The sequence below is a fragment of the Phoenix dactylifera genome, chromosome 1 (genome assembly GCF_051530095.1).
Source record: "Phoenix dactylifera cultivar Ajwa chromosome 1, Ajwa_hap1_PhDact_Kaust_v1.1, whole genome shotgun sequence".
NCBI classification, from domain to species: Eukaryota; Viridiplantae; Streptophyta; class Magnoliopsida; order Arecales; family Arecaceae; genus Phoenix; species Phoenix dactylifera.
In genome coordinates, this window is record NC_143190.1 from 48058271 (window position 1) to 48082490 (window position 24220).

General features: G+C 35.8%; 3 protein-coding genes and 1 pseudogene across 12 annotated transcripts in view; 2 read left to right on the forward strand and 2 right to left on the reverse strand.

Annotated features, from left to right (window-relative positions):
- The window catches only part of LOC103697463 (Zim17-type zinc finger protein), a 36433-nt gene extending 32537 nt beyond the window's left edge, over positions 1-3896 (forward strand). For 3 of the 9 annotated variants that reach the window (XR_016396151.1, XR_016396150.1, XR_016396152.1), the window contains 2 exons: positions 2726-2854; positions 3410-3896. Coding sequence is in view for 6 of the 9 variants with exons in the window: in XM_089924763.1 (XP_089780889.1) it covers positions 2726-2854; positions 3410-3499; positions 3578-3685 (327 nt within the window). In the remaining 3 variants the exon portion in view is untranslated. Of the gene's footprint in view, positions 1-2725; positions 2855-3402 lie in introns of all 9 variants that reach the window. The other 6 variants (XM_089924763.1, XM_089924764.1, XM_089924766.1 and 3 more) reach the window with 5 other exon arrangements.
- Positions 3897-7688: 3792 nt separating this feature from the next.
- Positions 7689-15403, reverse strand: LOC103697461 (protein HYPER-SENSITIVITY-RELATED 4-like). The gene is made up of 3 exons (XM_088704289.2): positions 9600-15403; positions 8482-9503; positions 7689-8389 (listed from the first exon to the last, which is right to left on the reverse strand). Exons 2-3 carry the CDS (start codon positions 9454-9456, stop codon positions 7982-7984), a joined length of 1383 nt encoding a protein of 460 aa, XP_088560415.1. The 5' UTR covers positions 9457-9503; positions 9600-15403; the 3' UTR covers positions 7689-7981.
- LOC149768711 (uncharacterized) lies at positions 15221-22994 on the forward strand (annotated as a pseudogene).
- Positions 17780-23950, reverse strand: LOC103715952 (large ribosomal subunit protein eL33w-like). 2 transcript variants are annotated; one of them, XM_008803757.5, is made up of 4 exons: positions 23794-23947; positions 23666-23701; positions 23305-23576; positions 17780-18003 (listed from the first exon to the last, which is right to left on the reverse strand). In XM_008803757.5, the coding sequence occupies exons 1-3, from the start codon at positions 23823-23825 to the stop codon at positions 23306-23308; spliced, it is 339 nt and encodes a 112-aa protein (XP_008801979.3). In that variant the 5' UTR covers positions 23826-23947; the 3' UTR covers positions 17780-18003; position 23305. The 2 variants fall into 2 exon arrangements, with proteins under 2 accessions (XP_008801979.3, XP_088560477.1); XM_088704351.2 differs by lacking the exon at positions 17780-18003 and adding an exon at positions 21721-21757 and having other exon boundaries at positions 23794-23950.
- Positions 23951-24220: the final 270 nt, after the last annotated feature.

The window sequence follows — 24220 nt, forward strand, 5'->3', positions numbered from 1 at the left end:
CTTTTCTTGTAAAATTTAGTGATAGGTTGGATTTATAAGTTTTCTTCCTTGATCATTATTAATGAATTTTGAAGATGTATCATCGAGATTTTCATAGGGAATTAGGAATAGGAAATTGCATGTCATTTCTGTTTTCCTTTCTTGTTTCTGTGAGAGAGCTTCTTTATGTAAGGGTTAAAAATCTTGTTTTATGTTTACAGTAGCATTTGCTTGTACACCTGAAGCTGTAAAGAACCCAATAGGCTATACTTGAATGTCATTCCATTAAATATTTACCTTTCTAGTTCTTTTATCTGAATTCATGTTTCATTTAAAATTCCACCACGTATGCTTTTCATCTTTTGCTATCCTAAAACCTTTTGAGCTCCAAAGATCTGTCCCATCCTTTCCTACATTTGGTAGTGGATCTTTTATCTTATTTGTATTGCATTGAGGTAAGATCCAGATTTGATAATTAGGATTTGAATCCTATCAATTGTTTCAAAAGATTCTTTTGAGTGGAAAATAATTAATCCTTGGCATGAGGCTGAATGCAATCCTGATTGATGATCATCACCTGAGTGGAGATGTATGCCTTACTATGTGCAATTTATGTGCCTTGAAAGTGGTTTTGAATGGACACAGACTTGAGAATCAGTATCCAACATGTGTCCAAGTGCCTGACTCATAAGGAAGAAAATGCAGAGACACATAGGAAGATATATTTTTTTAATTGAATTATCTATTTCCAATTTTAAAGATTATATATATTAGGACATATTATTTGTTAAAGTATTTTGATAACATTTTCTTAATCCAAATTACAATATATATTGGCTTAAGAATTCAACAAACATGGGATGCCCTAAAGCTATTTCAACACTTATATCTTTAACTAAACTCTAAATATGATAAAGCCTACTTCTGGTGATATTTTGGTGGTTTGATATCATTACTAGAAAGGCCACCTTTCCATGGATCTCTAAAAGATGCAATCCAAGAATTTGATAAATATCTAAGTTTAAAATGCGTATCTGACTTATGGATATGTCTTCCAATGTGGATTTTTTGAGGTGAATTATGGAGTCTAGGTAACTTGGCTTGGAAGTTTAAAATGGTATGTAACTGTACACCTTGTTTTACTTTGCTTGTAACCTAGGAACATCTTGTTTATATATAATCTTTTGAGAAGTGAGTAGCTACTCTTCCTGAGAGCATGCCCTTTCGCTTATTACAAGCTCAAAATTATTTTGTATTCTTTGGCATCAAGTTGTTGAAGTGGCGAATTGGGTGATATACTCTTTGTTTAAGAGGGACATGTAGTGTGCCACTTAAAGCCTATGTAATCATGAGAATGAAATGGCATCTGATAACCAAATCTCTAGTTTTAAGAGAAAAAACTGTTGAAGAATATTAGTGATTCTACGATTGAAAAAGGAAAAAAAAGTGAAATAGAGGAGTAGAAAAGGGAGGAAAAATAAAAGAAAAGAGATCGAAAATACAGTCATAACATCACAATACTAATGTATCCTTACGTAATCATAAAGGCTAAATTATTATGTGGGATTTTGAAGGCTGTCATGCCAGATTGTTATGGACACATTGACACTTTTGTCACATACACTGATAAGTTGAGTGTAAGGGAACACAAATAGCATGTTTTCTGCTCAAATTATACTTCTTTGTCAGATGAACTTGCTGCATAGAAAGAAAATTGCGTTTAGAAGAAACCTTCCAACTTTGGGATTTTCAAGGCGTATAGGACATTCGGCATATACAGTATGAGACTACGAAATAGTAGAAATGCCTCACTCTCTGAAGATGGATGAATGTGTTGAGACTTGCATGCTGGGAACTCTTTCTTGACTTTTACTTAAACACATTGATACCCAAAAAAAAAAAAAAAAAAACTGGTGTTCCTCAAATTTGAAGGAATTGTAGAGGTACTAGTGGATTTTATTGCATACTGCTTGAATTTAATGTCACATGTAGCTGAAAATGATCTGGATACACGAGGATAAAACTATTTAGTTATTACATATGGGTCGTAGATGTAAACTTAATGGTTTATATTTAGTTCCCTTGAGTATCCAATAGATGGCATGAGAATTCATGAAAATGTTAATGCTTAGTGCCTTACCTTTTAGAGATGCATATAAATTCAGAGTTCCAGACTTCTGCTTCCTGACCTTGAGTCATTTAAACTTGGCTTTCTGTCTGGTCTCCAGATTGTGTCCAATTGTTCTTAGGAGGCAAGATGCTTAGTCTGTGAATCCAAAAGGGAAAATAGTAAAAAGAGTATCCAATAGAAAAAGAACAGATGGACTCATAATATCAGAGGGAAATTTATAATTTGAGACTGGTAGTTTTGCAACAGGCTTGTCCCGTGGGAAGATGGATGATGGGCATGTGTTTTGAACCCTGCTAAAAACCTCTTTGCTGACCTTGGTAATAATATTCAGGAACGGGATTACAGTTCCTGAATATTATAATTGATGGTTCTGCCGCTTCAGGGAACTCAAAATTTGCTTGTCAGAATCATTTTGTAGATGTAGTGTAGATGAATTTAATACACACGCGAAGTGTCCACTGTGAGTTGTCATATAACGTTGTGTGAAAGTTACTTCGTACTGCAGTTTTTGATTGGGAATTAAATTAAATTCGTATTTCTTTCTTTTATTCCAATTCTCTCCTCTCTTTTTGTTGCTTTAAATGACACAATCTTTTTTATTTCATCATTGTAAAGGATGCAGCTTTTGATATAGCACTTCCTAGGAGAAGTTTGATGGTGCAGTTCACATGTGATGCCTGCGGTGAAAGAACTCGGCGTCTTATCAATAGATTAGCCTATGAGCGTGGGACTGTTTTTGTACAGGTGCATTTTGTATTTAAGTCTTCCTCTAGTCTATGTACATTTGTTTGGAAATCCTAATCCCTGATGTTTAGAATGGTAATATTGTTTTTTTTTTTTCTTGCTTAAGGTTTTCCATATTAAACTTATATGTATGACTGAAAAAGTGAGCATTTGAAATGACCTTATGATAAACAAACTGTAAAATTTCACTAAAAACAGCTGAATAGATTTGTATTCTTCAAGTAGCAATTTATACGTATATTTGAATTAGGTAGGCCAATGGCTTAGTATGTTGTTGAAACTTCACTTAAAGAAATGGTAGTGTAGTTATGGTATCTTCCCTGCGTTTTATATAATGTTATCTTATTTCAGTTCTTTTAGGAGTTTCCTCGGTGTAACTCAATAGAAAAATAAAAATGTCCAGTAGTTAATAGTAAAAAATTCATCTCTATCATATGGATGGTGTTATCGTTTGCTGGTGTAAGATGCCACTGCATCACAGTGGCAATTTTGTCCTTAGGGATATTACAAGAAATATTTTCTGTTTACTAACAGCACAATTTAAACAGTGTGCAGGGTGTCTTGTGTATCACAAATTTGTTGACAACCTTGGTCTTGTGGTTGAGTATGATCTTCGGGAGGAACTACATGGAGATTCTGATGGTAGTAAGTAGATACAGCCTCGACAAGTTATTATCTGATTATTTACATGATGCTTACTAAAGTAAATCCGAAAATACTTCGTTGCAGAGACTGGGACTTCGAATTCTGAAAGCTAAATATGTCATGGATATCACGTGCTCTGCCCATTCCGCTGTTCCTAGAAGCTTCACGGTTCGAAACTCAGCTTAGGCAAGGGCTAGGCAGCAGAAGGGAAGCCATCTCGATGACCTAAAAAAAAAATCAAGTCGGTCTTTTGTTCTGCTCTTCAGATTCTCCAGCTTTTCAACTTAACACACATCAAGGTCAGTCAATGATGCTTTTCTTATTGTAAAGGTTATCAATATGAACAATAATTTGTCATCGCTTATGATGGTTATGGAGGCCAACATTTTCATCTTCATCTATTTTAGTTCACAAAATTTATGACTTCATTGCACATAAAGATAAAGCGGGAAGATTGATTGGATTTCATGCTACAATCAATTGATATGGTAGATTCGACTGTTAAATAGTAAATCTTTGCATTCCTTATTTTTAGTCCCCATAATGGGTCTATCCCTTGCCCCCACCCCCCACCCCTCTTCCCCCCTTTTTCCCTCCGTTGTTGCTTTTTCTTGCTTTTTCTGGCTAGATCTTTAGCATGTTCTTCCGTAGCTTTGACTTCACTGGCCTTTTTGTTTTATTCCCTTTCCTTGGTGGAAGTCGACCAGATCTTGAAGAGCAACAATTGGTGGTCAATATTCGGGAACAATTGGTGGTCATCGATGGCATGGTAGTTGGCCCTTAGATGCATGAGGGATCCGGCCTGGCTGGAGAGGGGATGGGTCAAGTTTGTTTCCTTGTAGCTGGTAGCGAACACGATGACCCACACCTCTCCCCTAGTCGAGCACAGTCCATTGTCGAAGTTAGAGCAGGCCTGAGAGTGTCACCACTAGTCTGACATTGTTGAACAAACCAATGTGAATAATGATCTATGATCACTAGATCAGATTAGGATTGTTTGGAAATCTATGTAAGCCAAGTTTGTAGATGATGGGGTCAACACTAACCTCGTGATCCCCTGAAGAGGAATTCCATCTGTCCTGTGATCCACTCTCCTCCCTCTGCCCCAGCTCTGTAGTGCAATCAATGTTCTCAATCACTAGGATTGATCAATTCAACATTCCGGCAAGCAATCTTCAAATGGTCGAATTCCATATTACTTAAGTGGGTACCAAATTATAGATGTCAAACTTGAGATAGCCTTCCCAATCCTCTTGTAATAGCCCGTATTCACGAACCTTGCTCGATCCTCCATGACTTTCTGCTTGAGCTCGGCATCCGTTGCCAATGGATCGAAAGTTGATGGGTGGTGGAGATCTATTGGGCTCCAACGTTCCCGCTTGTTAACTGGAGTGTCCTGTTGTCCTCATTTATAGCTTTTGCTCGGGCAAGGATGGATGGCAAGGAAGAATTCAGTGCTTTGTCCATGTGCTTCTTGTGAAAGCCGAGCTCAATCCGGAGCTTGGTGCACCTGCTCCTGCTCGTCTTTTATTATGTAAATTTTTGCTGATGTTTCTTTTAGCTAAAACCTTTATAGACCTTTGGCCCAATTTTGTTTGTTTCCAGAGCTTAGTGCACCTGCTCCTGCTCGTCTTTGATTATGTAAATTTTTGCTGATGTTTCTTTTAGGTAAAACCTTTATAGACCTTTGGCCCAATTTTGTTTTGTTTTCTTGTACAGGAGCAAAGTCTATCGCTCATTTCTCCATTGCGCTTTTTTTTATTGTTATTATTTGGCTAGGTTGTTCATTTGAAGTAGTTTTTCTTGTTTGCCTAGTTAGCAAAGGAACTTTTGTTGGAAGGCGTAAGTTCCAGCGTCCATAAAAAGGATCGGCCGCCCGCAGGTGTCAAGAAAGTTATTGTAGATTTGATTGAAAATTAATTGTCATCACCGCTATAAACTTGCAGAAGGTGGAGGGGGGAAAAATGAAAAAAAAAGAAGAAAGAACAATGTCATATGTATCCAATTATTCTTTAGACAACAGCAATCAAAGTTGGAAGACTATATGCGCTTTATACCTATAAAAAAATGGGCTTAAACCAAACCATTGTGTTGCTTAGCTGGAGATGATCAGAAAACTACAAAAGGCAAGTCAGAAAAGGCACTTACGATTATTCTCATCATAAAAAGCCGAGGGCAAGCGGTCAGGAGTCAAGTCGCTCTACCATCCATACGATAGAATAAAAGGGAGCCCGGTGGTATTCCTGGACGACAAGTGTCACACACTGAAGATTGGCATTAGAGACCTTCGTGTGGCGCCATCCGGCCACCTTGAAAGGGTGCGATATTCAGTTCTCCACATTTGGCGTTGGATGCTCTGCGGCCGCGTCTTTCACCATATCCTACACACACACACACACACACACACGCACGCATAAAAAAAAAAAACTCGAACCCGCCCTAATAAACTGTGAAATGCATGCCGGTTTCTGCCTTCCCTTTGAAGGATGTAGCCGGTTGAAAAAAAAAAAAAAAACAGAGAAAAAAAGATGGTGGACATTACTCTGCAGGCACACGTGATCGTGCCGTCCCGCTCGCAGGTAGATATCTATGGTTACCTCGCCATATCTGCTACAGATGCGGTGAGCTCGCCATCCCAACTGTAGTGGGATGCGGAGTTCACTGCTCTATTATATTTTGCTGCCGGAAAGCGTTATGACCACAGTCCATTTCTTCTTTCTCATGTCTCTTCTCTCATCAAAGTGTTGGGGGTTGTAGAAGGAAACCTGCAACCGTCCTCTTCTTATATCGTCACTTGAGAAAGGGAGGATGCTGCTGACCTGAAATGTAAGGTTTCTTTTCTCTTCTTTTTTTTCTATTTTTTTGGGTTGAAACATTGGAGGGTTGCCGTAAAGAAGTGATGGTCATTGTCTTCCCATGCTATGTGTGTGATAAAGGAAAGGGAGGTGGGCAGTGTCAGGAGACGGAAAAGCGGGGTTTGATAGGAACGAGTAGCCTTTGGAGGAGGGAGATGAGAAGAGGGTGAGAGAGGGAATGAGTCGGAGCTCTCTGAAATTCTAGGGAGCTCACAAGTTTTAACTTATACCGCCATAAATCTCAAAGCGATTCGACGATAGGAGGGATCAATGTATTAATACGGACCTCAGAGCGTTGCTGTAACAGATATGAGAGGGCGTAGATCTCAAAGTGATCCGGTAGGAGTAAGAGAACAAGCGGGTAGGATCACGAGGAGGGAGATAAGAAGAAGGTAAGGTTGAGGAAAATATCAGCATGAATCTCAAAGCGATCTCGAAATGGAGGGGGTGGGTGAGAGAAGAAGTTGAAACTCTTTGAAATGTTCCAAAGAGCTCGCTGTAAAAGTTTATAGTGATACTTTTTGGTGCAACCAATGTAGTAAAAATGATCAACTTCTAATTCCATGGTAAAGTTGCGCTCTATTTTTGGTATCATACTTTATTTGTTGAAAACGAATACATTATTGTTTTACTTAAACAAAAATAACTGTTGTATATCTATCCTTTGAAGCTATAAACTAAGTACTATCGTTGAGGATAAAATTGGTGCAATAATTTTTATAATATTTGAAAAATTAGCTCAGTAATTAATTGGTGTTTTGGCACCTAACCTTGCAATGGACGTAAATGTGGCAAACTTGCTTTTCGGCTGTTGTTAAAATGATTTTTAATGGCACATGCATCTTCCAAATTATGTTTGGGTCGCAGAGTTTTATTGGTAATGTCTATAATTTTAAGATAATAAATATTTTTTCAAAAAGTGAATCTCAACGTACTAATCCGCATGAAAGTTTTAGATCCGGACTTTCTTCGTCTGGAGTTCAAGAAAAATCTGTTATTTCGACTCTTGAAAAATAGATTCATAGTGAATTTTTCAAGAAGCAACTTCTTATAAAAAAAATCTCCAAGTACAAGCCGATAACATAATTTAAATCTCACTTTTTTTTTGTAGAAAAAAATCTTTGATATAACTCAGCATTACCATTGTAGCGGAGGTAATTTAACTTTAAGCATTCCTTTTCCGTTCATTTTCTTTTTTTTTTCTTTCATAATCTCTAATTATGTTTCATGGCTGAACTTTTAAAATTGAATAATACTCTCGTAGATTTTTTTTCCCTCTTCTTTTCAGTTTAGACGAACAACTTACGAACATTAAGACTAATAATGTAAGTTCATTTGCTAAAACGAAATAGTATTTTTTATTATAAAAAGATATTTGATAAAGTATCAAAAATTTTTTCTTCCATTTCAGATAAACCCAGCGTGGGTTACAAGCTAGTACAGAATAAATTGCTGGCAGTATCAAATTTTTGCTGGGAAAATTTGCAAGCCACCAGTTTCGTTTATTCAAAAATATATATCGAGTAGGTTGGACCAAGGAAGAAAAACTCTTTATTTCAATTATAAAAAGAAAGAAAGAAAAGCACTGTTTTCGTCATCCTCTTTGTGGCACCTGCACACCAGCGTCTCAATCCATTCTTGCGACATGTTCGCCACAATCTCCCTCGCCCTTGGCTCCGCTAGCTTTCATTTTCTTCCGTTGGAGGAATTGGACGAGCCCATGGAGTGCAGCATCAGTATCATCACTCCTCATCAGCTCCTCCGCGACCGCCGCCGGGGTCACCTCCACCTCCCTCACCAACCCTTCAATCTCAGGGAACAATGGGTGGTCATCAATGGCATGGTAGTTGGAAGCCAAGACCCTGAATGCATGGGCACCACAATAGCCCATGTGGATGTGCATGTCCATCCGGCCTGGCCGGAGCAGTGCCGGGTCGAGCCGCTCCTTGTAGTTGGTGGTGAACACAATGATCCTCTCCTCGCCGCTGGTCGACCAGAGTCCGTCGACAAAGTTGAGCATCCCTGAGAGCGTCACCTGCAACACATCGTCGAACAATCCAAATTAAGTTGACTCCTAGACCATGCATGAAATCAAGTGAAGAAGATTGTAGACAGTATCCCACCAACCTTGTCGTTGCCTGATGATGAATTCGACGATCCAGCCTCCTCCCTCTGATGCAGCTCAATGGTGCAATCGATGTCCTCGATCACTAGAATCGATCGGTTCGACATTCCAACCAGCAATCTTCTCAAGGTCGAATTCCATCCGACTTCGGTGAGCTCCAAATCATAGATGTCGAACTTGAGATAGTTCGCCATCGCTGCAATCAAGCTGGACTTGCCGGTCCCTGGCGGGCCGTACAGCAAGTACCCTCGCTTCCAGGCCTTCCCAATCCTCTTGTAGTAGTCCTTCCTTTTCACGAACCTCGCGAGATCCTCCATGACTGCCTTCTTGAGCTCTGCCTCCATCGCCAGCGTGTCGAATGTCGACGGGTGGTGAAGGTTTATTGGGAACCACGATTCCCCTTCGTTCATGTAGAGCTGGAGCATCCTCTCCTCGTCCTTCATTGCTTTTGCTCGGGCGAGGATGAACGGCAGGTAAGAATTCAATGCCTTGTCCTTGTGCTTCTCGTGGAAGCTGACCTCAAACGACCGGAGTTCGGTTGCGGTGTTTGCTTGCCGGAAGTTGCTGTTGTGCGATCCCTCCGACTCCTGGCAAACCAGCCGCCACTTGAACTCGACCCCTTCGTAGACATCGGTCATCTCCTCGCCTGGTTCTAAAGAGATGACCATGCTCTTTGTTTCATCTACTCTGCTGACCCTCAGCCTCTTCATGGAGGGGTTGATCCTGGTGGCCAGGTAGAGTTTGGCGGCCTCGTAGATTTGGTTGCTGGCGTACTTCTCGGTTTCCTCGATGACGATGGCGTGCTCGGAGGAAGTACGGGTTCGAAAGATGTTCAAGCCGGAAAGGAGGAGGCTTTGGACTTCATGAGGGAGGAACTCGTTCACGACCGAGCGGACCAGCATGGCTGAGGCTGCAAGGGATGCGGCGGCGGCGAGGGTTTTCTTGTAGGATTCTACGGCTTTGTCGAATGAAGCCATGGAGATGGATTCGGTGGTCGTCTGGTGAGTTGGATCGCAGCTGCCCTCTGTTCTATGGTTGGAGAAGAGGAGCAAGTGGAGTTGGTATTGGGCGTGTCTGGATCGAAATTTTATAATTCGTTTAGTCTAAAAGGAGAGCTTACGTGTCGAACGATGACATGGGATTCGTATGCCCGTCAAGTTTCTTGCGCGGTAAGTTTTCCAGGCGCAGTGCGCCCCAAGTTTCTTCCCTCCGTTTATTGGATCGTGGAATGATAGATGGCAAATGGAAGATATCGAAGTACTTTGAGATCCGTGTCGTGTTCGATCTAACCGTCGACTTCGTGGGACATTAGACGATATCAATCATTCTTTTCGCGAGAATATCAGTCATTCTTTTCCCCTTTTTCTTTTTGGGTCTTCCAAGTAAGTCTTCGCTCTTCTAACAAAAAAAAAAAGTAAGTCTTCGCTCTTTGCTTTTTTTCCTATTCCATTGACCGTTCCGGTCCTCCACGTGTTCCTGCCTCCTTGTCGGTAGATTCCAAGTGGTCGTGACTGTTTCGGTGGTGAGTAGCAGTTTCACGGGACTGTTGTTTGGGTTGCCGCCATAAAGAAAGTTCCTGATCGCAAGCACAAGACCAGGCTACGCTCTAAATAACGGCGGTAACTAGCATGTGCCAACGGCAGATTTGGAGCAGATCAAAAGCCCACATCAAAATTTAAATTTATATGTATGTATTCAGAAGAATTGATTTGAACTCCGCTAGCTCATGCTAATTAGCGTTTTGAAGGGGTCTAATTGCACCATGCTGGATCAATATTGGGTTTGATTGGGCTTGATTTGAAATTAATTTTGAAATTGAAATATAAGATCAAGCTTGATTCACATTTAGTTCCAAATAGAACTGAATATGAGCTTAATTGATGAGTTTGGTAATTCTAAAAAAAAGGTCAGATCAATTCAGGTTTGACTAAGCTCAAATTTAGCGTGAATTATAATCTAATTCAAGCTTAGTTCAAGCCCAATTTCTCACTCTTAGTTGAACCATGAACGAAAAAATATAAATTTGCTTTGCTAGTTCAAGATGAATTTATTTAACTTTGAATTGAGCTTGAGTTGATCCTCTCGCCAAGCTCAAGCTAAACTTGGCTTGCCCAAGTGGTTTGACAACCCCAGTGTTTGCATAACAAGAAACGGTAAGTTAATCTTTTAAAAGAGGAATGGACGAGCATAAGTTAGGTAAAGTAGGGTTTCAATGTGTTAGATTAGAATTGTATTCGGTTATATCCGTATCAATATCATTCTATTACAGTGTCGATATATGGTACAAAATGAAACAACGAGGCATACTGAATGCTAGTATGGTAAGAGACTGAATACTAGTTCGAACCGGTGTAATACACTCAATACTGTACAATATCGATCTGTATGGGAAACCTTACTTAAAACCAAACTCAATTAGAACTTTATGTTCATACCTAATATTGGGTCAAAAAAAGATCCAATTTTGAGTGGAAAATTGTGTATTCAAAAAGTTATATTGCTATACTTTTTGACTACTTTCTCAAATTATTCTATACATGCAAAATACTATTTCATAAATTGAGAAACATAAAATAAGAACAAAAATATAAAAATATGGAAAAAAATATTCTGCGACAATCCAAGCTAGTGCAGATATTAAATCATAGCAAACATACTGCAAAAAAATAATTTAAGACCAGCTACCAAACATAATCACATAATTAATAAAAAATAATATGTTAGAGATGGTATATTTTTTAAATTAAAAAAAAATCGCATGATATGGATTATATGCTAGTTTAATGATTCGAGAGTCCAATTCTTTAATCCCTAAATGTGTATTTAAATAACAAGGAGGTTGCTTCCCACAACCCCTGCTGTCATCCGAGGACCCAAGGCCACCACCAGACTGCCATCAATGTTGAGCCGGTGGCGCTGACGGCAACCTTCTCGCATAAAAATAATTTTTTTTTTTTTTGCATGGATATCTTTTTAAAAATTCATATATCCGTAAATATCCTCTTAAAATTTATATTTATTTATGTACCTTCACAAAACACTGTTTTTGCACAAATATCCCTAATATAACGGTTTTTCTAACACCGTTAATAAAAACTATATTTATTTTAATTAAAAATAAAATAAAATTTTGAAATTACTTTTTTGTCCTCCATTGTGATCGCCTTATAAATATTTTTTTTTGCACATCTGCTCATTAAAGGATATTTTAGTCATTTTAATTTAAAACCGTTAATTTTTTAACGGCGTTGGCATGGGTAAATATGCAAAAATAAGGATTAAAAAAGGATAGAATAGCAAAACAAGTATTTTACAAGGACATGCATGCAAATATCAATTTTGAAAGAGTATTCATGCAAAATTTAATATTAAGAAGGATATTCATGCAAAAAATCCAAAATAAAATTATTATAAGAGAGTAGTTATGATAGGGTCTCGGGCTCATCACCGTCGGCCACAGCATAGCAATGGCAGCACCGGAGCTTAAGTGAGGCAGCAACATCAGGGTAGAGTCTGTGGTAGCCCGAGCTTAAACCCCACTGTTCTGCCCATCATTTTCTTTCCTTGCTATAACCAAGGCCGGTTTCACAGAGCTTTTGGAGGGCCAAAAAGTACTTTCTGGCCCTCCAAAAGCATTTTTAGATGAAACAAGGATGTTTGGTAAAAATTTCAAAAAGCTGATTTAGCTTTTCCAGAAAGCTAAAAACAGCTTTTTAAATTGGAACTTCTCTGAAAAAGCACTTTTAGATTTTGTCGGAAAGCTTTTTTTTTTACCAAATACTCGTGATAAAATCTAACAATTATACAAAATGTCTTTTTATAATTCTGAAAATCTGTGAGAGTCCAAACAAGAAACCCTAGTCGCCAAACAAGTTTCCTCCCGTGAAAAATCCCTTGAAGAATGTATTTTTTTTTCTAATTTTGTATGCATCCTTTTGAATCCAGTTTTAGAAAAAAAATTTTATAATTTCTCCTCCATTCTTTTCAAAACAATCTATCTTCCATCGATTCGTTTCCATATTCAGAGCACTGCGACATCGCGGTCCACCCACTCCCTCTCTTGATTGATCTTGCGGTCCACCACATGTTACAGACAGGTTTTCTCCCAGTTTCAGAGAGAGGATCTCTCTCTATAATAGGGAGACAGAGAGAGGAAAAGATAATTACACTTATTAGGATTGTGATATTATTTATTTCCGTTTATGCATGAATTATATTGCTAGAGACAGAGAGAGAAAAAAGTTGAATGAAATTGATACTCTGTTATTATAGCTGTTATTCACTATATTCGTGCATTATGATTATTCATATTTGCAAAGATTTTGAAACATGTCTTCTCAAGGAATTAAGCGCTAAGTCGTATAAGATTTTTGCTTTCATGATCTATGTATGGTCTTGAGGAATAAAACTGTGGAACAATTTTGTGAGCATATTATTACCAAAAGCATGTAAACTTCTGGGTCTTGAAGTAATTCGATGATTGACCAAAGAACTAGCCTAAGGTCATAAGCAAAAAAAATGTGCTTCCTGATTTTGTATGTCTTCCACATCTATATTGTTTTAAGCATCTCAATTCATTACTCAGTAGGATCAATCATTTTATGCTAACATTTCAAATTCGCACCCTACTTAACCTACTCCATCATCCTTAATGAGGATGTTTCCAAGCTTTTCTCTACTTCAAGAAGACTATTTCCTGTAACATTTCATTGAATGGTTTTTCTATTCCAAGGTAATTTCATTCCAAGGGATTACATTTTCAGGTTTGGTCTTAATAGGAAGGTATGGATCTTAAACCCTAAAAAGTTCCAAATGAATGAAACTTATTTTGAGCCCTGTTTCCTATTTTATTCAAGCTTGAGCCTTCCTTCAAACTGACCTAACCATGAACTTTTTCCTAATGTTTAATTACATTATGTTGCCCCAAACTCATTATGTTTGAGTGGAAACATATTTCCCCATTTTGTCACGTCCATTGATAGGATATCTAATTTTTCACTGCAGTTGCAGATTGCATCACCATTATATGTCAAGCAGAGAAGTAATTCTTGGAGGTTCATCTGTTCATTGAAAACTGTAGAATGATTTAGTTAATAAGAACACACTAGGTGTTTGAGCAACAAGCGAGCATGTTTTGTGATGAAATCATGACCTATGATTAACAAAATGTTTCATATCTTTCTTGTTGCATTGTAAAAAGAACAAATGTCTAAGAAGAGCCAACATACCATTGCTGGTCCATCAACCCAAGATGAGAAGAAGAAGAAGGCTATTTGGAATAACAAATTGATGGAGAAGTTTATCGATATATGTATTGGTAAAGTTGAAGCTAGTAATCACCTAGGAACATATTTCAATAATAAGGTGGGCCAATATAATTAAAAAATTCAATGAGAAGATTGGAAATCAATATGGTTACAAAAAAATTTAAAAATAAGTGGGATAACCTGAAAGTAAATTAGAGCATTTGGTTGAAATTGCTAGAAAAGAAAACAGGGCTTGGATGGAATTCTGCTAGAAATACAATAGATGCATCGGATGCATAGTGAGAAAAAAAAATGCAAATACATGTGCCACTAGTTTGATGTTTGTAAGATTTATTATAATAACTTATAAACTACTATTGACAACTATATATTGTTAATTTGCAGGAGATTCCTGATGCAGTTAAGTTCCGAGAACGTGGTCTGCAACATGCCATGAAGTTGGATAGGTTATTTAAAGATACTAGTGCCACTGGGGAGGGGTTCTAGGCACCAGCTTTACTAGTGCAGGAGGATGTTGAGGGCACAATTGGAGTGTTTGAGAGATTGGATGGGGTTAATAATAATATGTTTGAGGGCTTAGGTGACTCATATGAAGACCCTCATATGATTACATATAAAATTTATGACGTTCTCACTAATAATTTTAATGTTAACCCTACTATTGCATCCGATGCTATCCAAGAGAGAGGAAAGAAGAGAGTTAGCCTTACCTTGCATGATAAGAAATGCAGGAAGGTAGGGGATGCTGCACAACTATCTTAGCAGTTGAGTCGTCTTATTGATGCAGTGGAGAAGAGAAGTACAGTGTCATCCAAGATGATTGATAAACCAAGATGTAGTATCGATGAGATGATGAGCGTAGTGCATGCGATACTTGAGATGGTAGCACAACCTAAACTGCTTCTGATTGTTGCTAAAGTGCTTCTTAAAAGAGAATATTGAGAGATATTTGTGGCTCTCCAAGATACCTATCTTCAGATTGAATGGCTCAAGCGAATGTCAAACCTAAAGAAGTAGTTGTTGATGCACTATTATGGCAATATATTTTGTAGTTTTAATTATGAACTTCTATTGCAGAATGGTGGACTATATGTATTTGTGTTATCTCTTGAATAATGTATCGTGGATGCTATTGATTTTATGGATATTATAAATATTATGTGTATATTATTTGTGTTATTTGTATTACATATTTATATCATTTGTTTTATTTGTTACGGATGTTTTATTTTTTTCGTAATATTTTTCTACATGTATGGGAAGCATTGACAATAGTTCTGAGGAAAATTATTCTAGTGAAGATGAGATAGTTGATGATAACTTTTATATTCTACTAACTGTAACTATTGGTACGGTTACTGAATATTATACAAAATAGATTGAGAACAAGCCTTGTAGGACCTAACAAACCGGATACAGATTTGTATCAATAATTTTACATGGCAATCCAGATAGATGCCAACAACAATTTCAAATGGCGGGTGCAGGGACGGGTGCGGATAGAGTACAGCGCTTGCTCTTGTGCCAAGTTAGGAAGAGTGAAAAACATGTATTTATTGATCTGAGCATGAAATTGAAAGTCAAATATGGTTTAAAAGCTTTTAGATATATTCTTGTTGAGAAGCTGGTGTCTATGTTTTTGATGATTCTACGACATGGGTTTGGAAATAGGATGGTTCAAGAAATATTTCAACATTCCAAAGAAACAATTAGTAGATATTTCACCTGTATTTTAAATGTTGTTTTAAGAATGTTCAAGGATATTATTAGCCCGTTCATAAAGAGTTCAAAAATATTCCAAATAAAATCCACAATAATAGTCATTGGTGGCCTTATTTTAAGGACTGCATTGGACCAATTGATGGCATCTATATACAAGTAAAAATTTCTCCATCCAAACAAGTATAATATATTGGCCGAAAAAGAATTCCTACACAAAATGTTATGGCCTGTTGTGATTTTGACATGTGTTTTACTTTTGTTTGTGCTAGATGGAAGAGTACTACTTATGATGCTTGTATTGTTTTAGATGCTATATGCCAAAAAAAAAGCTCCAATTTCTACACCCACCTAGAGGTATGCATTTTAATTATAATATAGACATATGCATATTAATTAAATATATCATGATCACAGGTATATTTTTTTAACTTTCATGCATAAATGTAAAACACTAACTCATATATATATATATATATAGACACACAAACGCGCGCGCACACACACACACATATATATAGATATACATATATACACATATAGATATACATATATATACACATATATACATACATATATATACATATACATACATATATATATATATATATACATACATATACAAACATATATATACATATATATACACACACACACATATACACATATACACACATATACACATATATACATACATATATACATATACATATATACATATACATATATAAATATGTATATATGTAAATATTATTTGGTGGATGCAGGATATCCTCACATGTCAAGATATATGGGGCCCTACAAAGGGGAGAGGCATTATTTACCAGATTTTCGACATCAAAGTCAACTAAGGGATATGCATGAAATCTTTAATCATGCACATTACTCCTTAAGATGCATTATTGAAAGGACATTTAGATGTTGGAAAAGTAGATGGAGAATATTAAGTATCATGCCCAACTTTTTTTATCATAAACAAATCCAAATTTTGGCGGCTTCCATGGTTATTCATAATTTTATTAGAAATCATGCAATTAAAAATTTAGAATTTCAGCGTTATGATGATAATGAGGATCTACTCCCTTCTGATTGTTTAGAGATTAATGAATCATAGAAAGAACTGAGTGCAGAGCAAAACCAAATATTGGGTAACCGTAAGATGAATATTTTGCGTGATCATATTGCTTCTCAACTTATAGCTCATTGACTTCTTTTCTTTATAAAATTTTTGAGGAGATGGTTGATTTAATTTGTATTTGAGCAAACATGAATATTGTTTTTTGTATTTTTGTTGCTACTGCATCAACAATGTAAAAAAGCAGAAACAAGGTAAAGTTTAGACAGGATATTAACTATGTGCAAGCCTTAATTAAATGTGTGCCAAAATATATTATCTGCGTTCCATGCTAGATTAACTATGTTCAATCCTTATTTAATTGTGCACCAAGCTTATTTAACAGTGTACCAGAAAGACTTAACTATGTGCTGAGCTATATTAACCATTTCCAAATTTACTTAATTGTGTGCCAGAAAGACTTAACTGTATGCCAAGCTATATGAAATGTATTCAAAGTCTTATTAACTGTGTACATAGAACATGCTAAACAGTTTTTCATCTAAAAATTTAGCAATTGTTTAACCAATTTTATTACCCACCTAGAAAATTTATTAGAGAGATATATGGTCATCAGAAAGGTAAAAAATTAATTTACACTAATAATTATAATATTTTATACCTTTATTATTATATTATACTATAAATATATATTACATTATATCATAATACATTAGTATGTTATGTTAAATAATTTAATATGATGTTATATTATAAAAAATTAATTTACATTAATAATTATAATATTTTATACCTTTATTATTATATTATACTATAAATATATATTACATTATATCATAATACATTAGTATGTTATGTTAAATAATTTAATATTATATTAAATTATTATGCTACAGTATATAATGTTATATTACTATATTATAATAATATTACATTATATTACAGTAATATTATACTATATTATATATTTATGTATTAATACATATTATATTTTATATACTTTGTTGTATAATACTATGCAATGTTCTTTCTGATCATTTTGTCATACCAAAAGTACTTTCTCAGTTTGTTTACCAAACACATATTAAAATAATACGGCACTTTAAAAATGTAGGTACTAAACAACAAATATTTTTTTTAAAAAGCTTTACTTCCGAAAGATCTACTGTCAAAAGATTTGCAAGAAGGTTTGGGCACAAGCTCACACTACAAATCTAGCTCCCCAAACAATCCATGCACTCAGCGACAACCTGATATATAGCCATTTTTCCAAATATTCCCATAAAAAAAACATAATAATTGTAATGTGCAAATTAAGTTTCACCTCCACAATAACAGACTGCAAATATACGATCAGTCAACTAGAGTATCAATAATTTGACATACTAAAAACAAGCATTGAAATTCAATTGTTACCAAACTACAAGTCCGCCTTCTGTCATATTTGCACCGCATCGATACACCTGAATGGAGGGGCAAAAAAAAAAGATGTTTAGAATCCTTGCTTTTGGTAGAACAGATATACCTTTAAACAATGAGGCCTCATGAGCATCGGCAAAATAGAAGATCTTACATGAAAGCAGAAAAGGAAATTAAAGCGTGGGAAACTGTTGATTAGAAACATATATATGAATATGACAATATTTTGATGCATTCTATCTTGTTAAAAGTTCTGCAGCCTAATAATAGTCTAGGAAATCAATAGTAACTTCTTCTTTTCTAACTTGCCTCAATCATTAGAACTCGTAATAATGAATCAATTAATATTCAAGCAATGAAAGTAGCCCTTACACCAGCTACAACATGTTTTCATGAAATATTTGAGAGCCTTCTTAAATAATATAAGGGAGCCCAACAATTAAGAGCTGATTCAATGTGTTGATATATACACGAAAGCTCCAGGGTATTGCTGCTTTTATTTTTATTTTTATTTTTTTATTTTTATTTTTTGTTAATGCACTACAGCCCCCTACTCGGTGCTCCAACCAGAAACCAGAACACAAAAAAGAACAAGGACCATCAGGCCCGGTGGGAAATTAGAATCTCATACATAACAAGCTTTGACCAAGGTTCCAAAACTAGCAACCAAACCTGCCAACCTACTCCCGTCGGAGAACACAAAGGATATGATAAGCATGGAGCTGCTGGAGGATATCCTTAAGTTGAAGAAGACAAGCATTATAAATCTCATCCACGGTGTCATTAAGCTCTGCTCTACAGAATTACATAAAATATGAGACCTAAAGTCAGGCGTCAGGATGAAGGGCATCAGGTATGCTTGATGCACAAACACATTTTTTTTTTTGGGGGGGGGGGAGGAAAAATGGAAAATACTTCAAGAAACTCCTATGAAATTATATTACTGAAGTAAATGACTGCCCTGAAAATAGAAAAGTATGCTTCAAGTAGAAATATAACGTTGATACTAAAGAATGTAATAGAAGAAATAGTCTGCAGGAACAAGAGTGGATGCTCCCAACATTATAATTATTTGAAAAATAAACAAATATTAATACTGGTAGTCTGTCTCATTACCACAAAATATAACAAATTCTACCTAGCAGGTCAAGGATTAGGAAGAATGGATGCAGGATACAGGCGCACCAAATCCTGAAAGAGTAGGATGGGATATGACTAGGATACAATTAAAAAAATAAATAAATACATACATACATAATATGCATGTATATATGAAAGCATAGGTTAATCATTGTAGATTATCCAAATAACATATTCCCTAGATCATATGAAAGCATTAAAATCCACAAACCCTATCAACTAGTCATCATTCAAAAAAATAGACCATAATCTGTATACTGTATAGGGCTCGTTTGGTCTGCTGGATGCATTTTTCTCCTAGGAATATGATTTCTGGGAAACAAATTCCTAGGAAGAGGATGCCTAGGAAAATACTTTTGGCATGTTTGGTTGACCATGGAAAAGTGACAAATTTCCAAAGTGCTTATGTTTGGTTGACCCTCCACTTTCCTGAAAAAGTTACGTATAATTCCTATTATGCCCTTAATAAAAATTAGGTCTTTAATGTCTTTTTAATGCTGAAGGGCCTTTTTGGAAAAAAAATAAAAATGGAGTGATTCCCGCCTCATTGGAAAGTAACTATCCCATGTTTCTCATGAGAAAGACTTTTCCATGAAATGTGGAAGGTCCTGTTTGGGGGAGCTGTTGGCAGTAGAGCTGTTAGAAGTAGAGCTGTTGGAAGTAGAGCTGTCTGAAGTAGAGCTGTTATAAAAAGCTGTTTGCTGTTTGGTAACTACATTCGTAAAGTGCTGTGGTACTTTGTTTTGTGTTTGGTAAACAAACTGAGAAAGTACTTTTGTATGACAAAATTACCATAAAGGACATTGCATAGTATTATACAACAGAACATAATAAAACATAACATAAATTAATACATAAATATACGATATAGTATAATATTATTGTAATATAAAATAATATTATGTTAATATAGCATAATAATAATATAATTATTAGAGTAAATTAATATTTGGTAATATAACATAATATTAAATTATTTAACATAACATATTAATGTATTATGATATAATGTAATACATATTATATTTATAGTATAATACAATAATAAAAGTATAAAATATTATAATTATTAGTATAAATTAATTTCTCATAATATAACATAATATTAAATTATTTAAAATAATATATTAATGTATTATAATGTAATGTAATATAATACAATATTTATAGTATAATACAATAATAAAGGTATAAAATATTATAATTATTATTATAAATTAATTTTCTATAATATAACATAATATTAAATTATTTAAAATAGCATATTAATGTATTATAATGTAATGTAATATAATATAATATTTATAGTATAATACAATAATAAAGTTATAAAATATTATAATTATTAGTATAAATTAATTTTTAATAATATAACATAATATTAAATTATTTAACATAACATATTAATGTATTATGATATAATATAATATGATATTATATTTATAGTATAATACAAAAATAAAGGTATAAAATATTATAATTATTAGTATAAATTAATTTTCCATAATATAACATAATATTAAATTATTTAACATAACATATTAATGTATTATGATATAATATAATATGATATTATATTTATAGTATAACACAAAAATAAAGGTATAAAATATTATAATTATTAGTATAAAATAATTTTTCATAATAATTTCTCATAAAATAATTTTCCGCAGTCCAGAGGCTCTTCTTCGTGGTCCACGCTCGAGGAGGACCTCAGCGTGGGCCGCGAGGTTGATGATAAAAAAAAAACAATAGATTGATTTTGGAAGGTATGGAAAAGGATTAAAAAAATTTTCTTCTAAAATGTGGTTCAAGAGATGCATACAAAAATTGAAAAGAAAAATACCTTTTTCTATGGAAGGGAGTCTGACGGCTAGGGTTCTTGGCTCCAGCAGATTTTTAGGTTTATAAAGAGGCAAACTATGTAATTATGTTATTTTAATATGGGCATTTTTGTCAAAAATACAGCTTTCCGAAAAAGCTGAAACAGCTTCTTCCCAAAAGCTCCAAATTGGAGCTTCCTCCCAAAAGCTGTTTTCAGCTTCCCGCAAAAGCTGAAATAGCTTTTTGAAAAATTTACCAAACACAGTTTTTCATCTAAAAGTACTTTTGGAGGGCCAGAAAGTGCTTTCTGGCCCTCAAAAAGCTCCCCCAAACAAGGCCGAAATCATATTCTCATGAAAATACAGCTTTCCCGTATCTCTCTTTTGAAAACTCTAACCAAACAAGAGGCATCTCATTACTTTTCCGTTGACCACACTTTCCCCCCTTCTTTCCAGCGAACCAAACGAGCCCATAATGATTTTTTTTTGAATGATAAGCCCTCAACAACCAGGCTACAACACACATTAATACTCTATATAATAATACTGGCATCAAAAACTTCAAAATAAATAATTCAATATTGAAAGATCATCATTCATAAAAAAAAAAAAGAAAAATAAAGCATCCCCCCATCCCTATCCAAGAAGTATCTTAGGTGTATCTGAGAAGTACACTGAAGCCTTTTCTTAGGTTTTGTAAAATGCAAGCACATCCTAAACTATCCAGCAAATATCAATAGCCAATATATATCTAATACAAACACAATTTGCAATTTTGAGCATTGATACATACTAGCTTAAGAAGAAAACCTTCAAGCTCTCTGTTTTTAACCACCTAAAAAGAAGCTCACGATTTAGTATAACTATATAAGAGGCAACAAGAGAAGGTTAAATTGGATAAAATCGTGAATATCAATGACAAAACTACAGGGACTGGTGACACTAAATAGAAGATGCAAAAAGTGGCCACATATGAATAAGTGCTCCAGATCAGTTGAATAAACCCTATGATGTTTCTTGAATAAAGGTGCTTCAAAAATTACAATTACACTTAGATCTCAAAGTCCTAAGAGCAACAAATATTTGCCCAAGAGCTTCAAGAGATAAATGTGATAAATATGAGGATCGTCGAGCAATCTTCTTCCAAAATAAGAGTTCTAACAATTTTGACAATAAGCATAAACACCATAGCAGCTCAAAGAAAATCAAAACAAGTCGATCAATATATTAAAGCTTTTCAACTTCATGCTAATACTAGTTAATTGAATGGGAAGGGCTGGGGATGCAGAACTAATTCTACAGATCCTCAAACATGGCAAAGAGGCAACTCTTGAAAGTAAAGTGATTGGGCCCAGAACCCTGTTCATCATCTTCCCAAACAAATCAAGAGTTTTAAACGAACAACTATTAAAAGCAAGGTGAAAATGTTATCTATGATCTAAGCAGATAGCCTACAAGCAGGGTGCAGTCTATTCGATTAAATTCCATGCAGATATCTTACCGTATTCAGCAAAAGCAAATGCATGCATTATTCAAGGAATACCTGACAAGCACGATATGCTTGGGACATAACAAGTGATGAATAGCTCCCCAATCTGGGCATTTCATCATTTTACTTTCTTTCATATCTATGCTACCACATTGGCAGGGGATGGCTTGTGAGTGTGATGTCTAGACTCAATAAAGATCAACCAAGCAGGTTATAGGCACGAGATAACAGGACATGGAAAGCTGCCCAAACTGGATATTCATAGTAAGGAGTTTAAAAATGCAGGATGTATAACTGCCTGAAAGTGAGAAAGATGCGCATAGAAGCCAACGTCCTTGCAACAAGAGACAATGCACGCAAGCAAGACAATCATGGTCTTCCATTAGACCAGCACCACCAGGCAGAGAGCAGCGCGACAGAGCATCCCATCCTTAAGAGAGATAAAAGCAAACAGGAACCCAGAATGAGGAAGCAAGAAAAGGAAACGGCCTCTCCTAAAGCAGCAACATCCCCTATAGGTTACTTGGAACTCCAAATGTTGCGAAAAAAGAAGTCCGTCGTTGTGGCCCAAAGGATGGGGTAAAAGCATGGAAAAGAATTGGTTCCTCGAGTACTCGAAAATGTAACAATGTTAATTTCTTTTAAGTCGGCAATTTTGCTTCCATGTGCTCGTTACTCCTTTTTATGTCTCATTGGTGGTATTATACATCTCAAGAAAAGATGCTTGTTTGTTTGCAGCTAAAAAAATGTTGTGCTTCAAAAATTACCAAAAAGAACTTTCTATTGAAGCTTTAGAGTTATCTAGCAAAACATAAGCATATCCATAACAATCAATCAAAAAATAAGTAACAGGGTACTGAAACTTTTCAACATAAAGGTAATTGGAACCTCACCTCAAATATTGCTCGGGTACATGAAAACCCTGACCTTGCCGCCCATGGATTTGGGTGGGAGGTTTGACTTGAACTGGGCGCGGACGACGCCGCTGTTGCCGTGGGGGCGGGTGACCTTGCCCCAGATGCAGCGGTAGCGGGTCCCGTCCGCCTTGGTCTTGGCTTTGTAGATGTACGCCATGCGCTTGCCGCAGTACCAGGCCACCTCCTCCTTGGTGTTCACCCCCTCGATCTGGATCAGCGACGTGTTCTCATACTGGTTCGACTTCGACCTGATCAAAATCACATCCCATTAAACCCGATCCGATCCAAAAAAAAAAAAAATCATAGAAAATAAAACAAAATTCATCAAAAAATAAACCTTTTGTAGCCGAGAATCGTGCCGCGAACGTAAAGCCTGCGAGAGAGAAGAAGAGGAAGCGATGAGAACGAGAGACAAAAATGGATTTCTAGGGTTAGGTTTAATTCTGAGAGGGGAGAGCGCCGGACCTCACGCGCTCGCCCTGCCGCCCCTTCACCATTATCGCCCGAGGGTTTTTGGGAGGAAGGTTTGCGACGACGACCGGGAGAAACCCTAGCGATGGGGAGGGGCGGGCATTTATGAGACGAAGGAGCGATCTCACCGGAACGGAAGGCTCTTTGATCGGACGGTCCATATCGCATCACTACAAGAATGGACCCTTGTGGACTCTTATTGGGCTCTGTTGGTTTAAAAGGCCCAGGGGCTAATGTTAAACCCAGCCTAATAACCGAAGGCAGGTTTAAACTTTCAAATGTTTAATTGAGCATCTATTAAACTTTATGATTACAAAATTAAAAATATTATTAAATGAATGATAAATCAAGTTAATAGCATGTTAATGTGGTCATTTATTTTTCTTAAAATTTGTGAGTGCTATGTAAAAATACATAGGAT

Coding starts and splice junctions, on each gene's coding strand:
- LOC103697461 (XM_088704289.2), bottom strand. CDS start 9,456: ATGGCTTCATTCGACAAAGCCGTAGAATCCTACAAGAAAACCCTCGCC. Junction 8,390..8,481: donor CATCATCAGGCAACGACAAG/GTTGGTGGGATA, acceptor GATGTGTTGCAG/GTGACGCTCTCAGGGATGCT.
- LOC103715952 (XM_008803757.5), bottom strand. CDS start 23,825: ATGGTGAAGGGGCGGCAGGGCGAGCGCGTGAG. Junction 23,702..23,793: donor CGGCAGGGCGAGCGCGTGAG/GTCCGGCGCTCT, acceptor TCTCTCTCGCAG/GCTTTACGTTCGCGGCACGA. Junction 23,577..23,665: donor ACGATTCTCGGCTACAAAAG/GTTTATTTTTTG, acceptor GATTTTGATCAG/GTCGAAGTCGAACCAGTATG.